This window comes from Mastigoproctus giganteus, chromosome 4, assembly GCF_048544385.1.
Source record: "Mastigoproctus giganteus isolate SK-2022 chromosome 4, ASM4854438v1, whole genome shotgun sequence".
Classification (NCBI taxonomy): Eukaryota; Metazoa; Arthropoda; class Arachnida; order Uropygi; family Thelyphonidae; genus Mastigoproctus; species Mastigoproctus giganteus.
In genome coordinates, this window is record NC_143578.1 from 42,355,437 (window position 1) to 42,376,496 (window position 21,060).

Here is a 21,060-nt window from a genome sequence, read left to right on the forward strand (position 1 = left end):
CCATTAGAGAGAGATTGAGAAAAGACATAAGAAGATTTAACACAAGAAAAGTAGAACAAGCATTAAGGGAAAACAAAGGACTACTATAAAGATTTATACAAGGAGCGAGTGATTGATGCCAGCAGTGGGGAAGATGGATCACAAATTAGCAACACATACGACATACCCGATATCCTTCCTGATGAGGTAGAACATGCATTGAAGAAAATGAAGAATCACTGAGCTCCGGGTGAAGATGAACTTACTGTAGAGTTGTTAAAACTGGGAGGAAGAGACATGACGCAGAAACTGGCAAGACTGTTCACAAAATACATTGGAAAGGCGTGACGCCTAAGGAGTGGAATAATGCAATCATAATTTTGCTTCATAAGAAGGGAGATAAATCAGATATAGGAAATTATAGACCAATTAGCTTGTTATCCCACATCTACAAGCTGTTCACAAAGGGTCATTACTAACAGATTAGAAAGAATACTTGATGAGAATCAACCAAAAGAGCAAGCTGGCTTTAGGACAGGATTCTCAACTATGGATCACCTTCACGTAATATCACAGCTAATGGAGAAAGAAAATGAATATAAAACGCCATTATGTCTGGCATTTGTGAATTATGAAAAGGCATTTGACTCGATGTGGGTAGCATAAGGCGATGTTTCGGGCACTTGGAAGATAAGGCATAGATACCTACCCCATACATTATGATATCGAAGAACATATATGAGAACGCTGCCACCTTTATTAGACTAGACAAAGACAGTAGCAAATTAAAAATTGAGAAAGGAGTTCGACAAGGAGACACAATATCTCCGAAGTTGTTTACTGCTACCTTTAAGGAAGCTTTCAGAAGATTAGATTGGGCGCAGAAAGGATTCAATGTGAATGGAGAGTATCTAAACCATTTACGATTTGCAGATGACATTGTGATCATAAACCATGATTCCAAAGAATTAGAGGAAAATCTTAATCAGTTGTGCAGAGTTAGTCAGGATTTCGGACTAAAGATGACTATGGCTAAAACAAAAGTAATGATGAACGAGTATGCCAGAGAAAAGGATATAATCATTGAAGGAGCAGTAATTGAAAAGGTGGATTCATATACTTATCTGGAACAAGTCATTAGCTGTAATAATGATAAATGGCTGGAAGTTAAGAGAAGGATAAATTTCGGAAGCATTCAGGAAATATAGTCACCTACTGAGTTGCAATATCCCAATTCGTCTGAAACGTAAAATAATGAACCAATGTCTACTCCCTATCATGACTTATGGAAGTGAAACTTGTGCACCCACTAAAAGAACGGAACAGAAGCCGAAAACTACACAGCGAAGAATGGAACGAATTATATTAGGAATCAGACTGCTAGATAAGAAGAGAAACACATGGATTAGGCAGCAAACAGAAATAAAGGACATTCTTATCAAAACTAAAGAACTAAAATGGTCTTGGGCAGGACACATAGCTCGAAGACATGATGACAGAGGGACTAAGAAAATAACAGAATGACCCAAGCGGAACTAAAAGAAAACCAGGAAGACAACAACGGAGATGGACAGATGAAATTCACGAGTTTGTGGGTAGTAAATGGATGGCCATTGCGAAAAACAGAAGAAACTGGAAAGTTTCTGGAGAGGCCTTCATCCTGCAGTGGATTGAAAATGGCTGATGATGATGACTAAACCACCATTAGTACAGTAATTTTTTTTTGTACATACGTTAAGGTGCTACTAATTTTGAAAGTGATACTTTCTAAACTTTGCAAATGCAGAAGTTTGGATGCAATGACTATTAGGAAACAAATCAAATAACATTCGTTGTTTGTTGTTTGTTTTCTAATAGTCCTGGTTAAAGCATAATTTCTATAAGTACTGTATTTAAAAAAAACAAAAAAAAACAGGTTTTTTTTTTTTAAATACAGTACTTATACTTATTTGTGAATGAAAAATTCGAGTAGGAAGGAAAACAGTGTATCCCTTTAACGAGACCGACTAGTTCGATTATGTGCAACTCGCAATTTGTCGCATGTGAAAAAGGTCCATAAAAATTCCTCTCACTCTGGAATTTGAACTCAGAGCTTTTCCACATAGTGTGGGACGATAGCGTTCGTAACCACCGAGGGCTTTCCCATGAATTTGCCCTCCTGAGTAGAATCGCCGACCTCTTCACACCGGGTGGAGAAGACCTGACTTCGAGTCCCGTCGATGACGTGAGGAATTTTTATGGGCCTTTTTCACAACGTGGCTGAGTTAATCGATCTCAGGCGAGGGTAGCATGGTTTTTTTATCCCGGAAACTCGGGTTTTTCGTGCAGCAAACAAAAAATCGACCACAGAACACACGAAACATACACGGAACAATATGACCTTAGTCGCTGTTCTCCTAAAACCCTATTACAATAACCCATGAATTTATGAACCCTAAACAAGAAAAAATAATCATTAAAACAAGCTTAAAAATATTAAAAAAAACTATCAAGAAAGCAATTTTTGGAGCCTTATTGGGAGTAAAGGACCTGTTGTGGCTGCCTCTACCGCTTTAAGTTAAACCATCACTAGAGAAAGAGAAAAAGTTCCATCTGCATTTCCTCTAGACTTGAGTTTCTCAACCATAGTCATAAATAAGGTAGACTTCCAAAGTTTATAAAATTCGCTTGAAATGCATTTTAATTACAAGGTATTCCAAAAAATATATGTTACAGCTCAATTATCGAAGAACTATTGGTAGCAGATGTAGGCGCCTCCACAGCCAGGTAGGCAGGAGCGATAGTACGTAGCACACACTTCTTGATTAGACCGGGGTTCGAGCCCGTGACCAATAATTTACAGAGGATGCGGAAAGGTCAGGGAATGACCACGGCATATCCCCGGAACAATATGGCCTTAGTTGCTAATGCTCCTAAAATTTTTTTTAGCAGAGGAATTCCATAAATTAAATTGATATCCCATAAACATACCTTTGGTATTTTTATCGGATATCAATGGTATTTTTTGATATTGGTATTTTTTATCAAATCAGAATATAGTTCCAAATATCGCCGGAAGGGTGAGCTGTTACACAAAGTGTCGTTAATGTGACATTAATTAGTTCATAACAAATTTACAGAAGCTACTGAAACGGTCAACCAGCACATTCTTGTACTGAGTGTAAGGGTAGTATTACCACACTCACGGCGGAAAATAAACTTCATTGGTTATGTGCCGAAAAATTCCGACAACCCCAATGAGGTTTTCGGAATTTCTCGGCATCTTTTAGTGATGGCAAAGATGTTGGATTGACTCTTTATACGCGAGAATTTAGGTAGTCCATCACCAAAAATCAGTTGGTATCAGGACTTGGGACCTGACAGGAGGTGGGAGCAGAACAATATTGAGAATGTTTGAAAACCAGATGGTCTGTGCCAAAGGGTGATATGGGTAATTGTTTCAATTGGCACTAAATAACTTTGGTTAAGCTTCTGACACAATCCCACATGAATAATTATTGTACAAACTGGACCAGATCATCTGCCTAACTCAAGTAAAGAAAGACCCAGGAACAACTGTATAGTCAGATATGAAATTCTCTGACAGTGCAGACAGGCTGCTAGTACACCGTGATAATTTGTCGGCGTTATTCTTTGGGGACGAAGGGGTGGTTGTCTTATTGTATGAAGCATTCATCTGGAATATTCCATACAGGTTTGGAAAGATCATTTTAAGAAGGACATAGTTCTATTGGAAAGAGGGCAGAGAAGAGTAAAACGTTTAAGTGGGGCCACAAAAGGGTATTGTTGAATTCTGTAAATTGGAGCATTTGAAAAATGGGCTTCTGCATGGAAACCTGATCGAGGTGAGTAAGACTCTAAAAGAATTCAGTAAACTGAACACTAAGAGCTTCTTTATACTTAGTTATATGAAATGCACAAGGGAGCATAAATTTTAATTGAGAGGTATTAATAATAGACGTTCGAAACGTTTCCTTTAATCAAAGTGACTGACTGTTGGAAATTCATGAAATTAGAAAAGACCTTAATGAAAGGAAAGATCAAACTGACTCAGCAATTGAACTGTCAAGCACACTCTCGATATTTCTTGGTAACCGGGCGGCATTAAAATATATAACGTTACAATGCAGAACTAATTAGAGTATTTCTTGCAAAAAATAGCGATTGTAAAATCCAATAGCTTTCATCTTCTACGACGACTAATTATTCAGCTAAATCACGCAATAACTGAAAACAATAAACTCCCTAGTGGTGTTTACAAAGTCCACTCTCAAACATCAGACTTTTAACTCTCGAAGGAGGAAAAGGCCTCTCAGTCTTATTTACTTGCTGATGGTACTAAGCATCAGCGTTCTTACCTAAATAAAACAAGGTTACAAAATATGAGAAAATTATCTTAAATGGTAATTATATAACAAACAGTGACAAACCTCGCATCCTACATAACAAAATACCTGTTATTTTCGAAGAAAACTGTAGTCCTCGACTCCTACCCTTTGAGCCTCCCATAATGTAAGAAAATTTCTTTTTATTGCTACACATTATCAACAATTTCGAAACAGCAGTTAATCTAGATTTCTGTTGATTCCATTGCAACTCGTGTACAACTTTATCTACAAATATTCAGAAAAGTAGCAAATGATATCATTCAATATCTTTCGCTGAAGGACTCCCACAGATCTCAACTCCAGAACGAGATTTCAACAAAAGACTCAATGGAGTACTGAGGATTGCGGTTTGAGTAGTAATCCCTCTTTGAGTAATTTGAATTTGAATTGGCGAAACAACTGATATTAGCAAAGCGGAACAGCTGAATCATTACACAAAGTATGTGTACTCTGAAGCTTGAAAAGTTCGAAAAGATTTTCTATGCTTTCAAGTTAAATGCCTTACTGGAGAAAGCCTTGCAGATATCCTAATCAAAATTTTGGAATATAATGGACTGACTTCAAAACCTCCGTGGATGGGAGGATCAAATATGGCGGGAGAGCTGAAAGGAGTCCAAGCAATCAATAAACAGCGTTAAACAACCGCTCCGAGAATCGAGGTAGATTCCAGTCGCCTGATACAGCTTTGCGAGACAGGATGGATTGAATGTCATGACTTAAATTTTACAATCTGAAGAAAATTTTGAAGCAAATGTCAAATTTCTGGAAATTTTTTTAAGATAAGCCAAGATCGGCCGTTCTTGAAAATTCCACAATAAGGTTTGAGTTCGCTGTCACCTTGCACATAATTTCTGCTGCATTTTCCTTAACGATCCTTTTCGAGGCAGCTACAGAGTCCGAATATCAACTTGAATTACTGCGTTAGAGTGACAGAAACTCCTTCAGCAGCTGTTCAATGGACGTTCAATGAAGTAGCTGTTCAATGAAGTAGCTGTTCAATGAAGACATTTTTTATGAAAATTTCCAGTGCTATACAAACAGGCGAGAAATGCAAAACTGACGTCAGGTTGCCGCGTATCCTCAACAGGCGGATTCATCACGCCAAATCTCCAATGCAAGATCCAAACACGTATTATGTACTGAATACGTTCTCCGTCCTGGGCTACCTGTTGACTCAATTTGCTGATTTTTCGGGTACCATATTGGAAATGCTCTCGGTAGCACAATACATATAAACACCGTCCTCTGCAAACAGGATGGAAAAGGTGTGAGTCCGAATCACGTCAACGACACCAAGAATTTTTATAGGCTTTTTGTCACAGTGTGGCTGTTAGTCGGTCTTAGGTAACGGTTTCATGTTTTTTTCCCCTCCCGGAAACTCGAGTTTTTCTCCCAGCAAACAAGCAAATCGATCACAGAACACATACACAATTTACAGACATAATATGTATGTGGAGCAATATAAACAAGTCGCTGATGCACCTAAAACACTACAACATAATTTTTTTTATATACACAGTTTATCGTTTTTGAAAAAAAAAAACGTTTTTTCCAGAAAAAAATATTTTTTGGGGTACTCAGGGGTATCCAGGACATATGTATATGTAATGGGCGTCACCTAGACGTCTGTTCAACTCCGCCTCGTATCTCTGTGAAGATCAGTATCACTACAAATGGGCCAGATGTGTGTGTGTGACGTAGGTTTGTGTGTATTATGTGTGTTCTGTTGTTGTGTCTGGCCGCTTGGCTACCCAGAAGCACCAGTCACCTGGACAGATGCGATTCTGGGTACTCGTCCACACCACGGGAAGGTGGACCAGTTCCAGCGAAACACGTACTGTCCCAAAAGAGACGCTGATCCACCTAGTGTTGCCAGAAGGTGGGCCAGGATCCTCTGGGTAGGAAAGGGAAAGGAAAAAAGTCACCCGTGGTGCAGGTTGTGAAGAAAAAAAATAATAATAAAATAAAAAAAATAAATAAAAATTTAAAAAATAATAATAAAAAAATACTAATAAATAAATAAAAGGAAAAACAAAAATAATAAAATAAGAAAAGAAAGAAATAAAAAAAAAATAATAATACAACAGATAGTTAAAAAAAACAAAAAACAACTAGTGTACTGATTTAAAAAAAAAAAAGAGTAATTAATACAAATAAGTAGACAATAAATTTCAATAAGGCCATTTCTAAATGGAAAATTAAGCAGAAAAAAAAAATAATAAATAAATAATAAAAAAAAATAATAAAAAAAAATAATTTGGTGCGTTTGAGGTAAAAAAAAAAAAGAGAAAAAAGAAAAAACCAAGACCAGCTGCACCGGATTAACTAACTCCAGGCAGAAAGCGACGAAAAAAAAAAATAAATAAATAAACAGATAAATATATAAAAATAATAATAAAAAAAAGTTTTTTACTGTGGACTTTTAGTTCGCTGCATGAGTATTTCTAGTGTGTCTTGCTTCAGCATGGGTCCGCCTTTTACGCTCGAAGACTTGTGCAGCATAAGTCTGCAGCGCTGAGAGATTTTCTGGTGTTCGGATTGTTGTTGTTGATATTTGGTTTTTAGGAGCATTAGCAACTAAGGCCATATTGCTCCGGGGATATGCGGTGGTCATTCTCTGACCTTTCCGCATCCTCCGTATTTGGTGGTCACGGGCTCGAACCCCGGTTCGAGCCCGTGACCACCAGCAGTGCATAGCGTGTGCTATGCACTGCTGCTCCTAGTGTTCGGAGTAGGAGATCCGGTTGCTCAGTGATGTTTCGTACTGCCTGTGTAAGAGTTCTTCTTATGTCTTCATACAGCGGACATTCAAGTAGGAGATGCTTCCAGTTCTCCTTTTCTCCGTAGAAACAGCTATCTGTTATAGATAGTCCTAGCTGAAAAAGCTTCTCGTTCAGGGAGCCATGTCCAGTGATCAAGGAGAATTCCAAGGTCAGAGATAGCCAGGACTTAACAGTTATCGTTGCAGTAAACGAGACGTCTGGAAGGAATTTTCTAGTGACAACACCTGTTACAGCGGTATCCCATCTGGTCTGCCAAATGTTTATTAAATCATTGTAGCACCTGAGTCTTTCGTCTTTGGGGTTGCTGTTTAGGTCCAGTTCAATTTGAAGGATTTTAGTTGGAATTTTCTTCTTGATCCTGAAGTTTAGACCTCGATAGATGACGTACAAATCCAGAGGTAATGTTCCGGCGATCATTTGATGGCAGCTGTGGACACAGTCCAGCAAATTCTAAGAGTAGACAAAAGCATGCTTCGCTAGATGGAGTTAAGTTTGTCTCTCATTTTGACTAGCTTCACTCTATGAAACTACGCTCCAGCCGCATATGTCACAATAGGCAAAAAGACCGCTCTGTTGTATAAGGACAGAGTTTTATTTGAGAGTTCCCACTCACATCTGGAAAATCTAATGATGGCCGCTGAGAATTTTTAGCCTTGATCCCTAAGTACAAAAGATGTTGGTGGAAGCTCAGCTTGTGATCAATAATCACCCCCAGGACTTTCGTCTGTGTTACGATCGGGAGTTGCTTTCCAGAGAACTTAATTTATGGTGGGCGTCTGAGATCTAGCTTGGATTTGAAGAGCATAATTTTTGTTTTATCCTGATTGATTCGTAGTTTGTTGAGAACCGTCCAGGAGTTGAGATCGGACAGGATACGATTTGCTTTACACTCTAGGTCAAAGCGGGATTTTACAGGAACAACGATAGTGAAATCATCTGAAAAAGCCACCATTTTACATTCATCCAAGGGTTTTGTGAGCCAGCTGTGGAGGACCATATTCCAGACAAGGGGCCCTAGGACAGAACCTTTTGGGCACCCTCATGAGGTCGGTCTGGTTACCTGCAGGTAGTTGGATTTAACTACTATCTCACGCTCTGTGAAATAATTTCGAAAGAGCTGATATAGCTGGAGTGAGCACTGAGCCTGGCATTGTCGGGCCAATGCACTGTCCCACCAGACAGTGTCAAAGGCGCCCTCGAAATTAACAAAGATAGCCAGTTCGTATTTGGATGTAGAATTTTCTATATGGAGGACCAGGTCAAACAGCGCTTCCTCAGAAGAGGGCCCTGGCATAAAGCCATACTGTGCTGGGGAGAAGAGGTTTTGTTTACAGAGCAACTGCATGATTCTTAGTGCCATGAGTTTTTCCAATATTTTCCCGAGATTTGCCAGGAGGGCAATAGGTCTGAGGGAGCGGGGGTCGTCAGGAGGTTTACCAGGTTTCCTGATGAGCCGAAGGAGCTACTTTCCAAATTTTGGGAAATACTCCGTCTTGCAGGCGTTTATTGTACAGTAATTGTAGGTATAGCGGTCTAAGTTTGAAGAAGCGCAGAATAAAAACATATTCTATTAGGTCCATCCCAGGGCATTTTTTGGGATTGATCCTATTAATCACTGCGACAGTTCATTAATGGTAAAGAGGTTGGTAGTTGCCTTATTGTCATAGGTTTTGTTGGCCATTCGTATAGCTGAATGCTCTGGTAGATCCCCTTCGGAATCATCCTCCGGAAGCAATTTGTCTAGTACTGTATTTGATTAATTGTGTCAGTTCAGTTCGAGATCTCTGCAGTTTTGGTTGTAACTGTGTCAAAGATAGGCATGTATGTTTTCTCCCTCGCTATCTTATAAAGAAGGCCCCATGGATTGGAATTCCCCGAGTCATTAACAAATGTAGTACAGGTTGCTCTCTTCTTGACGGAAATGGCTTTTGTGTATTCATTCTTTTTGGCAATGTAGCTACTGTGTAATCTTGCCCCTTCAAAGGGGGGACCAGTTGCGATGGTGCTGGTAAAACCGTCGCGCTCTGTGGGCCTCCTTACGCATCGTTGCTAGCTCATTACACCACCATGAGCAAACAGTGGGACGAATGGACTTTTTCCTTGCCGACTTATACGAGGCCTTCATTAGTGCTTACCGAAGTATGTCGACCAATTCATTAGCAGCAGATGAGTTAAGGTGGTTAGGATTGCGTGAGGGAAAATCCCTGGTAATCGAGTCGTCAAACGTCTGCCAACCAACAACTGATCTCAGGCAGAGTGAGAGGAGTTTTGCCCGAGTTTTGTAGCATGCACAATATGAAAATCAGCATGGAAACATGCACCTCCATAATACACATATACGGATATAAGCAACAAGTTCCGATTCCTCTAAAATAATCTGAATTTTAATTCTACGTTCTAGTAGTCCAGTCCACCACTGCCTGCGAAGTCTCCTGATTATTCTCCAGTTCAGTATATTTGGGACATCACGTTTCCGCCACTTAGAGCCATGTTTGAATCAGTCCAAATCACTAGTTTTAAAAGAAATGATTTAAGGATATTCCTCAGACAACCCAAGCATGTGTTAATTGCGCACAGTTTACAGCACATGCTCCTAAATCCCAAGAATTAGTCAATGAGCAAAATGGCAGAAAAGTCACGCTTTGCAATCGAGCAGACGGCTAAAGTTGTGCTTTCTTTTCATCGGTGCAATGATTGTAACTGTTGAGCAGAGATTTCGGGCTTCTCAAAATTCATTGGATATCCGCAAGACACACGGTACAGTACTTTGTTTATCTCAGTAGTTTGAAGTCGAAGGCCGTGTAAAGGTAGGATAATGATCTCATGCGGCCAGTGTTCATTCTCCAGAAAATGGTGAAGCCCTCCAAGTTGCAATACGGTGTAGTCCAGGAAAGGTAACAAGAAAATCAGCTCGTGAATTTTGATCTTGGAGTTCTGTTCAATGAAAGCTTCAAGTGGATTTAAAAATGTTCCCATATATGATTAGTGCTGAATAAGCATTCCGAAAATGATAACGAGAGAAGACTCCAATTCGCCCGCATGTAGAGAGGAGAAATGCAGTGCTACAAAACAACTGCTTTCAGATGAAGCTTATTTTCATTTGGACAAGCAGAACGTATGGATTTAGCTAACAGAAGTTCTCCACCAGCTTCATGAGATAGTATCCATGAAAGGAATGCGTCTATGTGAGTAGTCACACAGCCACATTCCCTTCAAGTCATGGTACAATTAAACCTCTATTGTTCAACGAAACTGTTAACTCACAGCCGTACCTGCAAATGCTTCGGAATGAATTTTTTTTTCTCTACTGTAGCTCATGGCAACTCAGCTTCCGGTGGAAATCTAGTGGTTCCTGCAAGATGATGGCACGCTACATAGCGCTGATTTTTGCACACAGATTTTGGCCCTCGCATATTATCATACCGTTATCCTGATTGCAACAACTGCAGTTTTTGGCCACTTCTGAGTCTAGACGTGAACCCAAGAAAAAGAACGTTCTTCCGGAAACTCGCTGAAATCGTGAATCTGAGAGCCATGACTGTTCACAGTAGTGTTGCTGATGAAAACATGTTATCGCGTCATTCAAAACATTGGTGAACATGAAGTACTTGATCGTTAAAATGGAGGACATAGTGGCATAGTATTTAGGGCCTGGCGCCACCGGTGGTTTCCCACATCCGCACCGTATGTACTCTGTGATGGAATGCAAAACAACTGCAAAGGTCAGAAAACAGTGTAATGTCTGGTTTATGAAGTATTGTGTTTTGTTCTGTTGTTATGTCTCTGGATGCTTGGCCGCAGAGCCCCTAGTAGGACCCTACTGAACATGTGATAAAATAATATTTTCCAAGGAACTGAGTGTATGTCAATGCGTCCTGCGCCAATGTGTTAACATTGCCTGCACTACCCTGTTGACACGAATCTTGTTTTCTAGAATATGAGCAAAAATTATTCCATATGTACAGTGAGGTCAGTTTATGAGAATGAAAATAGTTGAATTTTGCTACTATGAAACAGTTCGCAAAGAACTCATTATCTAATCTACATTATTTGAATCAAAAATGAAGCATTAATTCAAATACAAAATAGTTTTAATATAAATGATCATGGTACGATTTTGCTTTGATTATCTACCATATACGTTTGACACAGAACACCATGTTAGTGTTACTGCGGTACTTCAATATTTATACCATTTAGGAATATTCTCGATCTAGATGACAGGAATGTTTACGCAATCTTTGCCCTGGTGTGTATCTCTTTTTGTTATTATTATTATTTATTTTTTGTATTAAGCAGTTCCTGCCAAAATTTGGCAACACCACTGTTCAATCTACAGATGATTTAGATTATTACAATGTACTCCCTCCCTTGTTTTTGACCAATTGCCCAAATGCAAAGTGGGAATACCCTCTAAAATGACATATTAAAGCATTAAAAAAAAAAAAAGCATACAAAAGACAGTTAAAAGTCTAAGTTGAGATGTCCAAGTCCAAGTTATAAATAACGCTCAGCCCATTTCAAAGTCCACATCTTCATCAAGATGGCTACAACAAACCATACCAAATCAAATAACGGCGAATAAGAAAATCCTCACGACATCAAGTTCTTCAAGCAGCTACATCCCAGGGTCTGTAGGAACCAGGTTGTTATTATCGTTGCTATTGGGTTTTGCATTAGCGACTAAGGCCATACTGCTCCGTGTATACTCTATAAATTGCGTGTGTTGTGTGGTCGATTTTCTGTTTGCTGGACGAAAAATCCAAGTTTCTGGGAGAAAAAACCATGCTACTGTCGCCTGAGACTGACTAATTCAGCCACATTGTGAAAACGCCCCATAAAAATTCCTCTCGTCATCGACTAGACCCGAACCCAGATCTTTTCCCCCCGCTGTGGGGAGGGCGGCGATTCTACCAACTGTGCTACCCACGAGGGCATGTAGGAACCAGGTACTCCGCTGAGAAAAGCCTGTCCACAAATAGTTAGCTAGGCCAAAACTACTAGCAGAAGGAGCTGGCACTCTGTAGTATCATGAACCAGCACAAAGAGCTGCATGTGACAATTACAACAATGCTTGACAGCACCATCAGCAGCCAGGCTACAACAAAGTGTGTCTGTAAAGTGCGTGTATTCCGTAGTCGATCTACCTGTTTTCTGGAACCCAAGTTTCCCGGAGATAAAACCATGCAACTCTGAGACCGACTAACTCATCCACGTTGTGAAAAAAAAGCCTATAAAAATTCTTTGCGCCATTGACGAGCATTAGAACCTAGGTCTTTTCACGAGGAATGGAAAAGATATTATATCTATTGTGGTACCAGCGAGGGTCTTTTTGTTAATATTGTTCCATGCAGTACCTCTATTTGTATATTCTCTGGACTTCTTGTTTGAATAAATGCTAAACGTTTCCAGCAGCATATGAAATGTATTATTTTTTGTTAGAGATTAAAGATGTTTTCTAAGATAATAAATTTTCTAAGATAATAATGATTATCCTTGATGTTGACTACAAATAAACATTTCTTACTAAAAGAACAATAGACAATTATTTTTAATGAGGTGTATCACAACAGCTGTTTGGATATATTTGTCATTTCCTCACGGGTATAACCAGCTGCTTTATCATTCAGAACTAATTAAATCAATTAAAATCGGTTGGTTTGTTTTTTTTTCGCTGTTGGCAGGTTGGTTATTTTTAAATCTTTCCTTTAAAACACAACATCCACGTACTTTTTTCTCCCATATTAAAGAAGCTACATTATACAAACCTATTTTCCCGATCGAAGAAACAGTAAAATCGATATTTCCTGGAATTGAGATACGACCTCCGTACCCTATCTTATAATAACACATGCCTGCCTAGAAAATGTCAAGAGTTTAAATCGATAATCAGAAAAAGCTTTTTGTAAGGCTTTTCACCTAGTACTAAGTTAGACAATTCCAATTAGCGAAAAACTAGTTTCTGTGGGAAATTCGTTTTTTAATGTGGGTATACAGTGCAACCTCGATTTAACGAAATAGTGGGGGGTAAGTGGGGGCCTTATCCCCCATATTCCGCTTTTCAGTTAAACTCAAAAGAAATATATAGTCACTGGAGTTACTAGAATATTATGAAAAAGTATAAAATTAAAAAAAAACATTGTGGCAAGTGGTCACTTAGGGGCTATCATTGGCTCTTATTTCTGATCTTCTTTAACGACATTCACGGTGGTCAGGTTTAAGTTAGGTGTTTTATCAAAGCAACTAAGGCTATGAGGCGTTAGTTTATTGTGTTTGTAAATGCGTGTTCTTAGCATCCAGGAGAAAAAAATCATTAACCATTTGCCTTAGACCAACTAACTCAGCCACATTGTGAAAAACAGCTCAAAAAAATTCTTTGGACTTCGCATCATTGAGACGATTCGAACTCAGGTCTTTTCACCCGACTTGACAGATGGTGATTATAATCATCGTAGCACCCGCGAGGACACATTGACGAGGAAATATGAGGAAGATTGTCAAAGCTGTAGGAAGAGCAGTTAACAACTGGACTCACGGCTTCTTCTTCAAAATGACTTGATATGGTCCTAAAAATGGCAACTGCAGTTTAATGATTTTAAACGTAAGGTTTGCACCTTGGGGATAGAAATACAGGAACAATTTATATACTGCTGGATGGTGGTGGGAGGCTAATCCACCTCCCTTAACTAATATCGACCTCCAGTACTTAGAAAGCTCGCTGGAATCTATCTTCCCACTAATTCAATCTGCCGACATAGCAATGGTTTTGGGTGACTTTAACTGTCAACTGGCCAATTTAGGATCTTCTTTTCCATCACTGCAGACTAGGGCTCTCTTTAATATGCTTCACAGCTGTGGTCTTGAACAAATTTGCAATTTTCCAACCAGAGAAAATGCCTACCTCGACCTAATATTTTCCTCTACTCATATAGATGTTCACAATGACAACCCTATATTTCACTCGGATCATTCGCCAATTACTTTTGACATCACAGTGACCTCTCATAACTTCAAATGCAGCTCCCGTTCTCCACGATTCAATTTCAGAATGGCTGACTGGCCTCTGTTCAACCTAGCTCTAAGAAACGTAGACAAGCAGCTCGCTGACGCTATGGATGACATCGATGTGCTCACCAGCAACCTGATTAACTGTGTCCATTCAGTTATATCTGATATTGTTCCTCAATCCCATCTTACCACACGCTCTACCTACCCGCACTGGTATAACAGCGAATTAATACATAAAATTAAATCCAAAGAATTTTATAGAAACAAATATAAGCAATCAGGTGACAGTCAATATTACGAAATATTCAGCCAACTCGGCAAAGAAGTGAAAACGCTCATATTAAACTCTTACAATATGTATACAGAGTCAGTTCAGGATAGTCTGCTTACTCACAGAGATATCAAACCATTCTGGAATTTCATTGAAGCATAATAATATAACCAGTAGAAAGTTACAACTCCATAACGCAGATGGAATTCTCTTATCTGACGAATTCAGTATTGCTCAAGAGTTTGCCAAACACTTTTATTCAAACAAATGATACATTGAGACCTGCCTCATTTCCTGACTTCACACCTGTTAAAGATGATATCCTCATTAACCTCTTTATCACTGATGAAGATTTAAATTCGGCATTAAAAAGCATGAGAAATAACTATACTAGAGGCCCAGATGACATTCCAGGCTTACTTTGGAAAATGACTGTCACTACATTAAAACCCCTCATACTGCGGATCTTCAACTTGTCTCTCAGGCTGGGGAAGTATCCTAAGCACTTTAAGCAGGTCAATATAGTTCCTATTTTCAAAAAAGGTGATAAAAATGACGTATCTGATTACAGACCCATAACCTTGCAAAACAGCCTGGCTAAACTCTTCGACACAGCAGTACACAAACATCTCTTCGAATTCTTCAGGCCTTTCATCGATCAGAATCAACATGGTTTCTGCAGTGGCAAGTCAGTAGTCACAAATTTACTTCCTTTCTGGCAATACACCTCGGAAGCTCTTGATAACCACCTACAAGTTGATGCAGTCTACACAGACATATCTAAGGCATTTGATAAAGTCCCGCACGAACAACTTCTGGAAAAACTTAAGCTATATGGTATCCGTGACCCTTTGCTCTCATGGCTACGCAGCTATATTACGCATCGTTCCTTGAGAGTTATCATCGATCAAGTGAACTCAGACTGTTTTATACCACTAAGCGGAGTACCACAAGGCTCTCCCTTAGGTCCTATTCTCTTCATTGTTTTCGTAAATGATCTTCCTTCTTTCATCTACACCTCCAATGTTCAAGTTGCTCTCTATGCAGATGATCTTAAGATCTACTCAGCAGTGAAGGAGATTACATTCTCAACAGCTTCAATGTGCTCTCAATAAATTCTCTCTGTGGCTATCTCTGAATGGCTTGTCTGCTAACCCCTCGAAGTGCAAAGTAATCTCTTTCTCATCTTGCAGATCTCCACAACTAATGAATACGGAGTACACTGTTAACTCTGTGTTCATCGAAAGGTGTGACCAAGTTAACGACTTGGGGATTCTCTTTTCCAGCAGTGCTAAATTCGATGCCCATGTCCTTAAAATCACCAGCAAAGCATTCAAACACTGGGATTCATCAAACGGAACACATACAAGTTCAAAAACTACAGATATGCGGTTATCCCTTATAAAACTATTGTTCTGCCAATCCTTGAATTCAGTTCACCCATCTGGAATCCTCACACAAAGACTTTAACTAACAAAATTGAAGCAGTCCAAAAAAATTTTGTCCGTTACCTTATGTACCGCAATCCTCTATTCTATCACTCAGTGTATTATGAATCGCTGTGTGATTACTTTCATCTGAGGCCTCTGTGCACTAGAAGAGTTACTGCTGACATCGCCCTTCTAGCCAAAGTAATCACTGGAATTTATGAACCATCTGATATCCTGAGTAAAATAAACTTCAATGCTCCCTGTAGACAAGTCAGGAACCTTACACCGTTTCGCCTTGACTCTGCCAACACGGACTTTATGAAGTTCAGTCCACTGAACAGAATCAGCAAATGACTCTCGCATTGACTTCTTTGACAACTCCCAATCACTGATGAACTCCATCCACAAGTTTGCCTCTTCTCTTAAACTGCAAAATGACTAGCTCACATCTAATTTTTGTAGCTTATTATTTGTTATATTATTTTTCTATTCTCTAACGGATTAATTATTACTTGTTTTACCGGTAACTTAATACAATCCCCTTTTGTACATGCTTTTATTCTATATCAATGTTTATCGTCCTGTTGGATTTCATATTATTGTTATGTTTATTGATCTGATTTCAGATACACTGTTAATGGTTACCTGTTGTGTATCTTGCTATTAATAAAATAAAAAAATAAAATAATTGTAGTTCAGGACGAAAAAACTTTCTCTCATCATATCTGGTATCGCATGTAGTGTAAACAGTAAGGCCCTGAAAGGGTCAGTAAAATGGAGGATAATTTTAATGGTAAGAGAGGCCAAGGTGTAACCACAAGGCTAAATCTCATTTATGAAGTGGCTATGATCATTGGAATAAATTACCTACCTGGAAAGTGAGTGAGTGAAAACACTGGTACTGGTAGGTATAATTGGGAAATAAAATTTTTTAGACAATATAGCCTAGCCAATAGCCATTCCGCTTTTTTTTGCCAAATGACTTCATGTACCCATCACCCTTATCAAATCTATGCAGAATCGCGCTTTAGGCTTAACAAGTGATTTTTTTTTCTTCCCGTGTGAACTGTGGATAATCAATTTGAGGCTTACAAAAACAGCTGTTTTATTTTATGGTAAAACCTAGTACTGTAGGGATCATAGACAGGCAGCAGCACAGTTATCACTACCTCTCCCTGAAAGCGCTCTGGCGTTTGATGCATATTGGTGCAAGGAAGCCTGAGACTTATTCTGCACCAGTAAAAAAAAATTTCAGTAACCCTGTGAGAGGGAGGGCGCGCTGTCAGTTATCCAAATGACTGCAATGCAAAGAAATAATCGTGCTTATTCCTTGCAGCCATTACGTCGATAAAACTGACCTCTTGAATCGTTTATTTTATTTTTATTTGTTACTCAGGGCGTAGTAGTTGGACAGGTCGACAACTACTCCCATGCCAACCATAGAAGAAAAATCGATTTTTGCTCAACCATTAGCTCTTTTCAGCGGCTGCCAACAAGTAAACAAGTACCAAACTTTGGTTTCCAATCGTGTCTGTCACGTTCGAAGAAAAAGATAAATATATTTGAAACTCCTTTGATAGAAATATCATGTACTCATTTTGCATACTTACTTAAAAAAATTCTACAACATAAATCTACATCTACATAAGCTGCATTAATCTTTTCTTTTCTTAGTAATTATATTTAACTATATCAACAAATATAAACAAAATAACAACGTTCTTTTATTTGTGAATATGAAGTTTTTTTACAAGATGAAGTAATGGAAATATGTCAATGGAAATATGTCATTAAACATCAAACATATACGAATTTACCACTAGATACAGAAATGGTGGATAAAACAGGATGATTCCATAAATTCATTTTACTACACACATAGATACGGAATTCTGAGTCTACTTACAAATGAAAAAAAATGTTTTGCAGCCGTTACAATCTAACGCACAGAGGACGGTAAGCAAACAAAATATACACTGGTCCACAAGTCAAGTAAAATCACCATCTTCAACATCACACCTTCACTACCTTCACTTCCTTCCTGGTTTTTTGGCAGATTTTTTTGCCGCTGGTTTAGCCTTCTTTGGTTTCGGACTTTTTGGTTTGGCAGCTTTCGTTTTCTTTGGAGATTTCACAGCTTTAGCGGCAGGTTTTTTAACAACCTTCTTCTTCTCAATCTTTTTTGGTTTCGCCGCGACTGGTTTGCTTTTTTTAGTGGGCCCTTCTTTTTTCACCGGTTTAGGTTCTCCAGTTTTTGCACTTATTCTGAAAGAGCCAGTAGCACCTTTTCCTTTGGTTTGTACGAGCGTTCCATTTGCAACGGCAGTTTTTAAATACTTTTTCAGGAAGGGCGAAAGGCGTTCTACATCAACTTTGTAGTGAGAGCCGATAAATTTCTTGATAGCTTGCAACGATGAGCCACCACGTTCTTTCAGACTCGTAATGGCTTCCGTAACCATTTCAGATACTTTAGGATGTGCTGGAGATGTTTTAGACTTCTTAGGCCTTCCAATTGCTTTTCCTTTCTTAGCGCCAGCAGAGGCAGCAGAGTTCTGAGAGGCTGTATCAGCCATCGCACATGAACTTACACAAAACTAACACCAACACGATAACCAGCAACTATGACGCGCAGCTACCTCCTCTCCAATATATAGGGCTGACGCGGACGTAGGAGGAAGCTACAAACTCTACATGCACGCTAGTCTGGCCAAGTTGCAATCTAACTGTCAGAAACCAAGGAAGTGTGTTTCTTAAGCAACTTCAAACGATTTTTATTAATCAACGGCATAAGCAAATTGAGAACTAATTGCGGAAAAGTATAGCCTTAACTTATATCTTTAATTTATCATCGACTTAAGAGAGTTGTGGAAGGAATTTAAGCGTATAGACAGCTTGAAATAGACTTACACTCACAGAACAAATTCTTATATGTCTCGTTTTTTGGTCTTTATTTTGATAATTCTTAATTATACACATATATAAAGTGACGATATTCGAAGTTTAAAGTCATAGCTAGCAGTATGCACTGATAAATATCGTTTTCACAACTGTATTCTTAACAAAAAATTCACCAAAAGTACTTTACCTAGCACAAACGGTTGCCTATCTCTAAAGAACTAATAACCTCGGGTCGCCATTGACTGTGACGTAGATGTTCGTAAATTTTACAATTTCTTTCATATAAAATGCATGAAATGAATTTTATATGTCCAATTAGCATTCATAACATCAATTATAAATTCCCATTGTCAGGAATTATATTTTTTCTGCCATGCGACTGCTGTAAAGGCACATCGCTTTGAAGCCTATGTAGTGTTGCTGAAGATATACAGAAGGTTATTATTTACATAGTGATGAACATAATTAGCTATTACAATATATTTACAATAATTATTGTTTATTTTAGGCAAAGGTAACATCTTTAAAAATCAATTTAACACCAGAAAAATATTCGTCAAAAATAAGAATGAAAAGCGTTAATTTTTTTCTTGAATATTTACTGTGGCCTTTGACGCTATGAGAGCGTGTACGAAATGAACACAGTATTTGAAATACTTTATTATACATTCAGCTTATTTTAAATTTCAATTGATTGAGTATTCAAGAAACACAGAACCTAACTAATTCTTAAATTAATAATTACTTTTATTTTTATACGATGTTTAAGTTTCACGTTGCACTTGTAGTTGACCGTGATGTAAGATGGCAATTATAATCTATGTAATTCATTGCATAAAACTATTAATTTACTTATTTACATATAGAATGAAGAGAATTTTTAGCCATGTAAATGAATGTTGCTATTGTAAAAAGCAAAATGCTGACAATACAATTACGAACGTTGGGCCTACCTTCTATAGAAACATACGTGTATACAATTCGGGTTGCTTATTATTCAGAATCTTATGAAAGAAAATACTACTCATTAATGACATGGGCACCTTTCCACTTAACTTGAATAATCTAAACTGTGATAAAAACTATCGGATAATAAAGGATCTAAAGATAAATAATAATATTTACAAAATAACTGGATTCTGCCTAACTGAGATTTAAAATGTGCCTTCTTTGCTGTCTTGGTTTTAGGAAGATAAAAATTCTATATGAAAACACACATTTTCATGCATTGGAAAAATTTAAACAAACATCTTCTCTTTTTATTTATTTATTTATTTTTAAAGAAATAATAATAAAATAAATAAAATATTATGACTCACAGTTTCCAATCAGATCAAACAAGGCTTATGTATAAATATAATCTGTTAACCTGAAAACGACCTCTAACTTCTCTCAAAATAAAACATTCTATCAAAAGTAAAATAAAAATAATTAATAATATTAATTAGTAATAATTAATACATAACGTAAATAATTTAAAAAATTACAGTAATATTATATATAATATACGCATATAATAATATTAATACTATATATATATATATATTATAAAATATTATATAATTAATATTTTATATAATATATATTAAATATGTATATGATATATGTATTCATATTTTTTAAGAAATAATAATAAAAAAATAAAATGTTATGATTCACAGCTTCCAATCAGATCAAACAGGACTTATTTATAAATATAATCTCTGTTAACCTGAAAACGACCTCTAACTTCTCTCAAAATAAAACATTCTCTCAAAATTAAAATTAAAATAATTAATAATATTAATTAGTAATAATTCATTAATAATAATTAATATATAACGTAAATAATTTTAAAAAATTACAGTAATATTATATATAATATACGCGTATAATAATATTAATATTATATATACATATTATAAAAATATTAATATTATATATAAATATTATATATAATAATATATATATTAAATACATATATTGATAGTCATATTATGCAAATGCATGTATCATGGAGTTTGAGATTGATATCTTCTCTTTGCGTAAGGAATGCGAAAGCAGCAATTAAAGCTTCGCTATGGTTGCTGTAGACCGAGCGACTCGGGAGAAAACAAAGTTGGAAAAATTCCCATCCGGCCAACGCAAAGAACCGTTTGGAAACCTGTACCACGACTGTCAAAATGGCTACAGTTACTGTGCGTCGTTTAAATTGACGATTATTTTTATTTTTCAAATAACATAACTGAAATGTATTAAAATAGTCGTGTGTATTTTTTATTTTTTTATTTTTTTTTTTGCACGGTGCCATTGTCAACATTTCG

General features: G+C 37.4%; 1 protein-coding gene across 1 annotated transcript; it reads right to left on the bottom strand.

Moving 5' to 3' along the window:
* Positions 1-17,665: 17,665 nt before the first annotated feature.
* On the bottom strand, positions 17,666-18,475 carry LOC150086668 (late histone H1-like). The gene has a single exon (XM_090371507.1). It carries the CDS (start codon positions 18,430-18,432, stop codon positions 17,890-17,892), a length of 543 nt encoding a protein of 180 aa, XP_090227633.1. The 5' UTR covers positions 18,433-18,475; the 3' UTR covers positions 17,666-17,889.
* Positions 18,476-21,060: the final 2,585 nt, after the last annotated feature.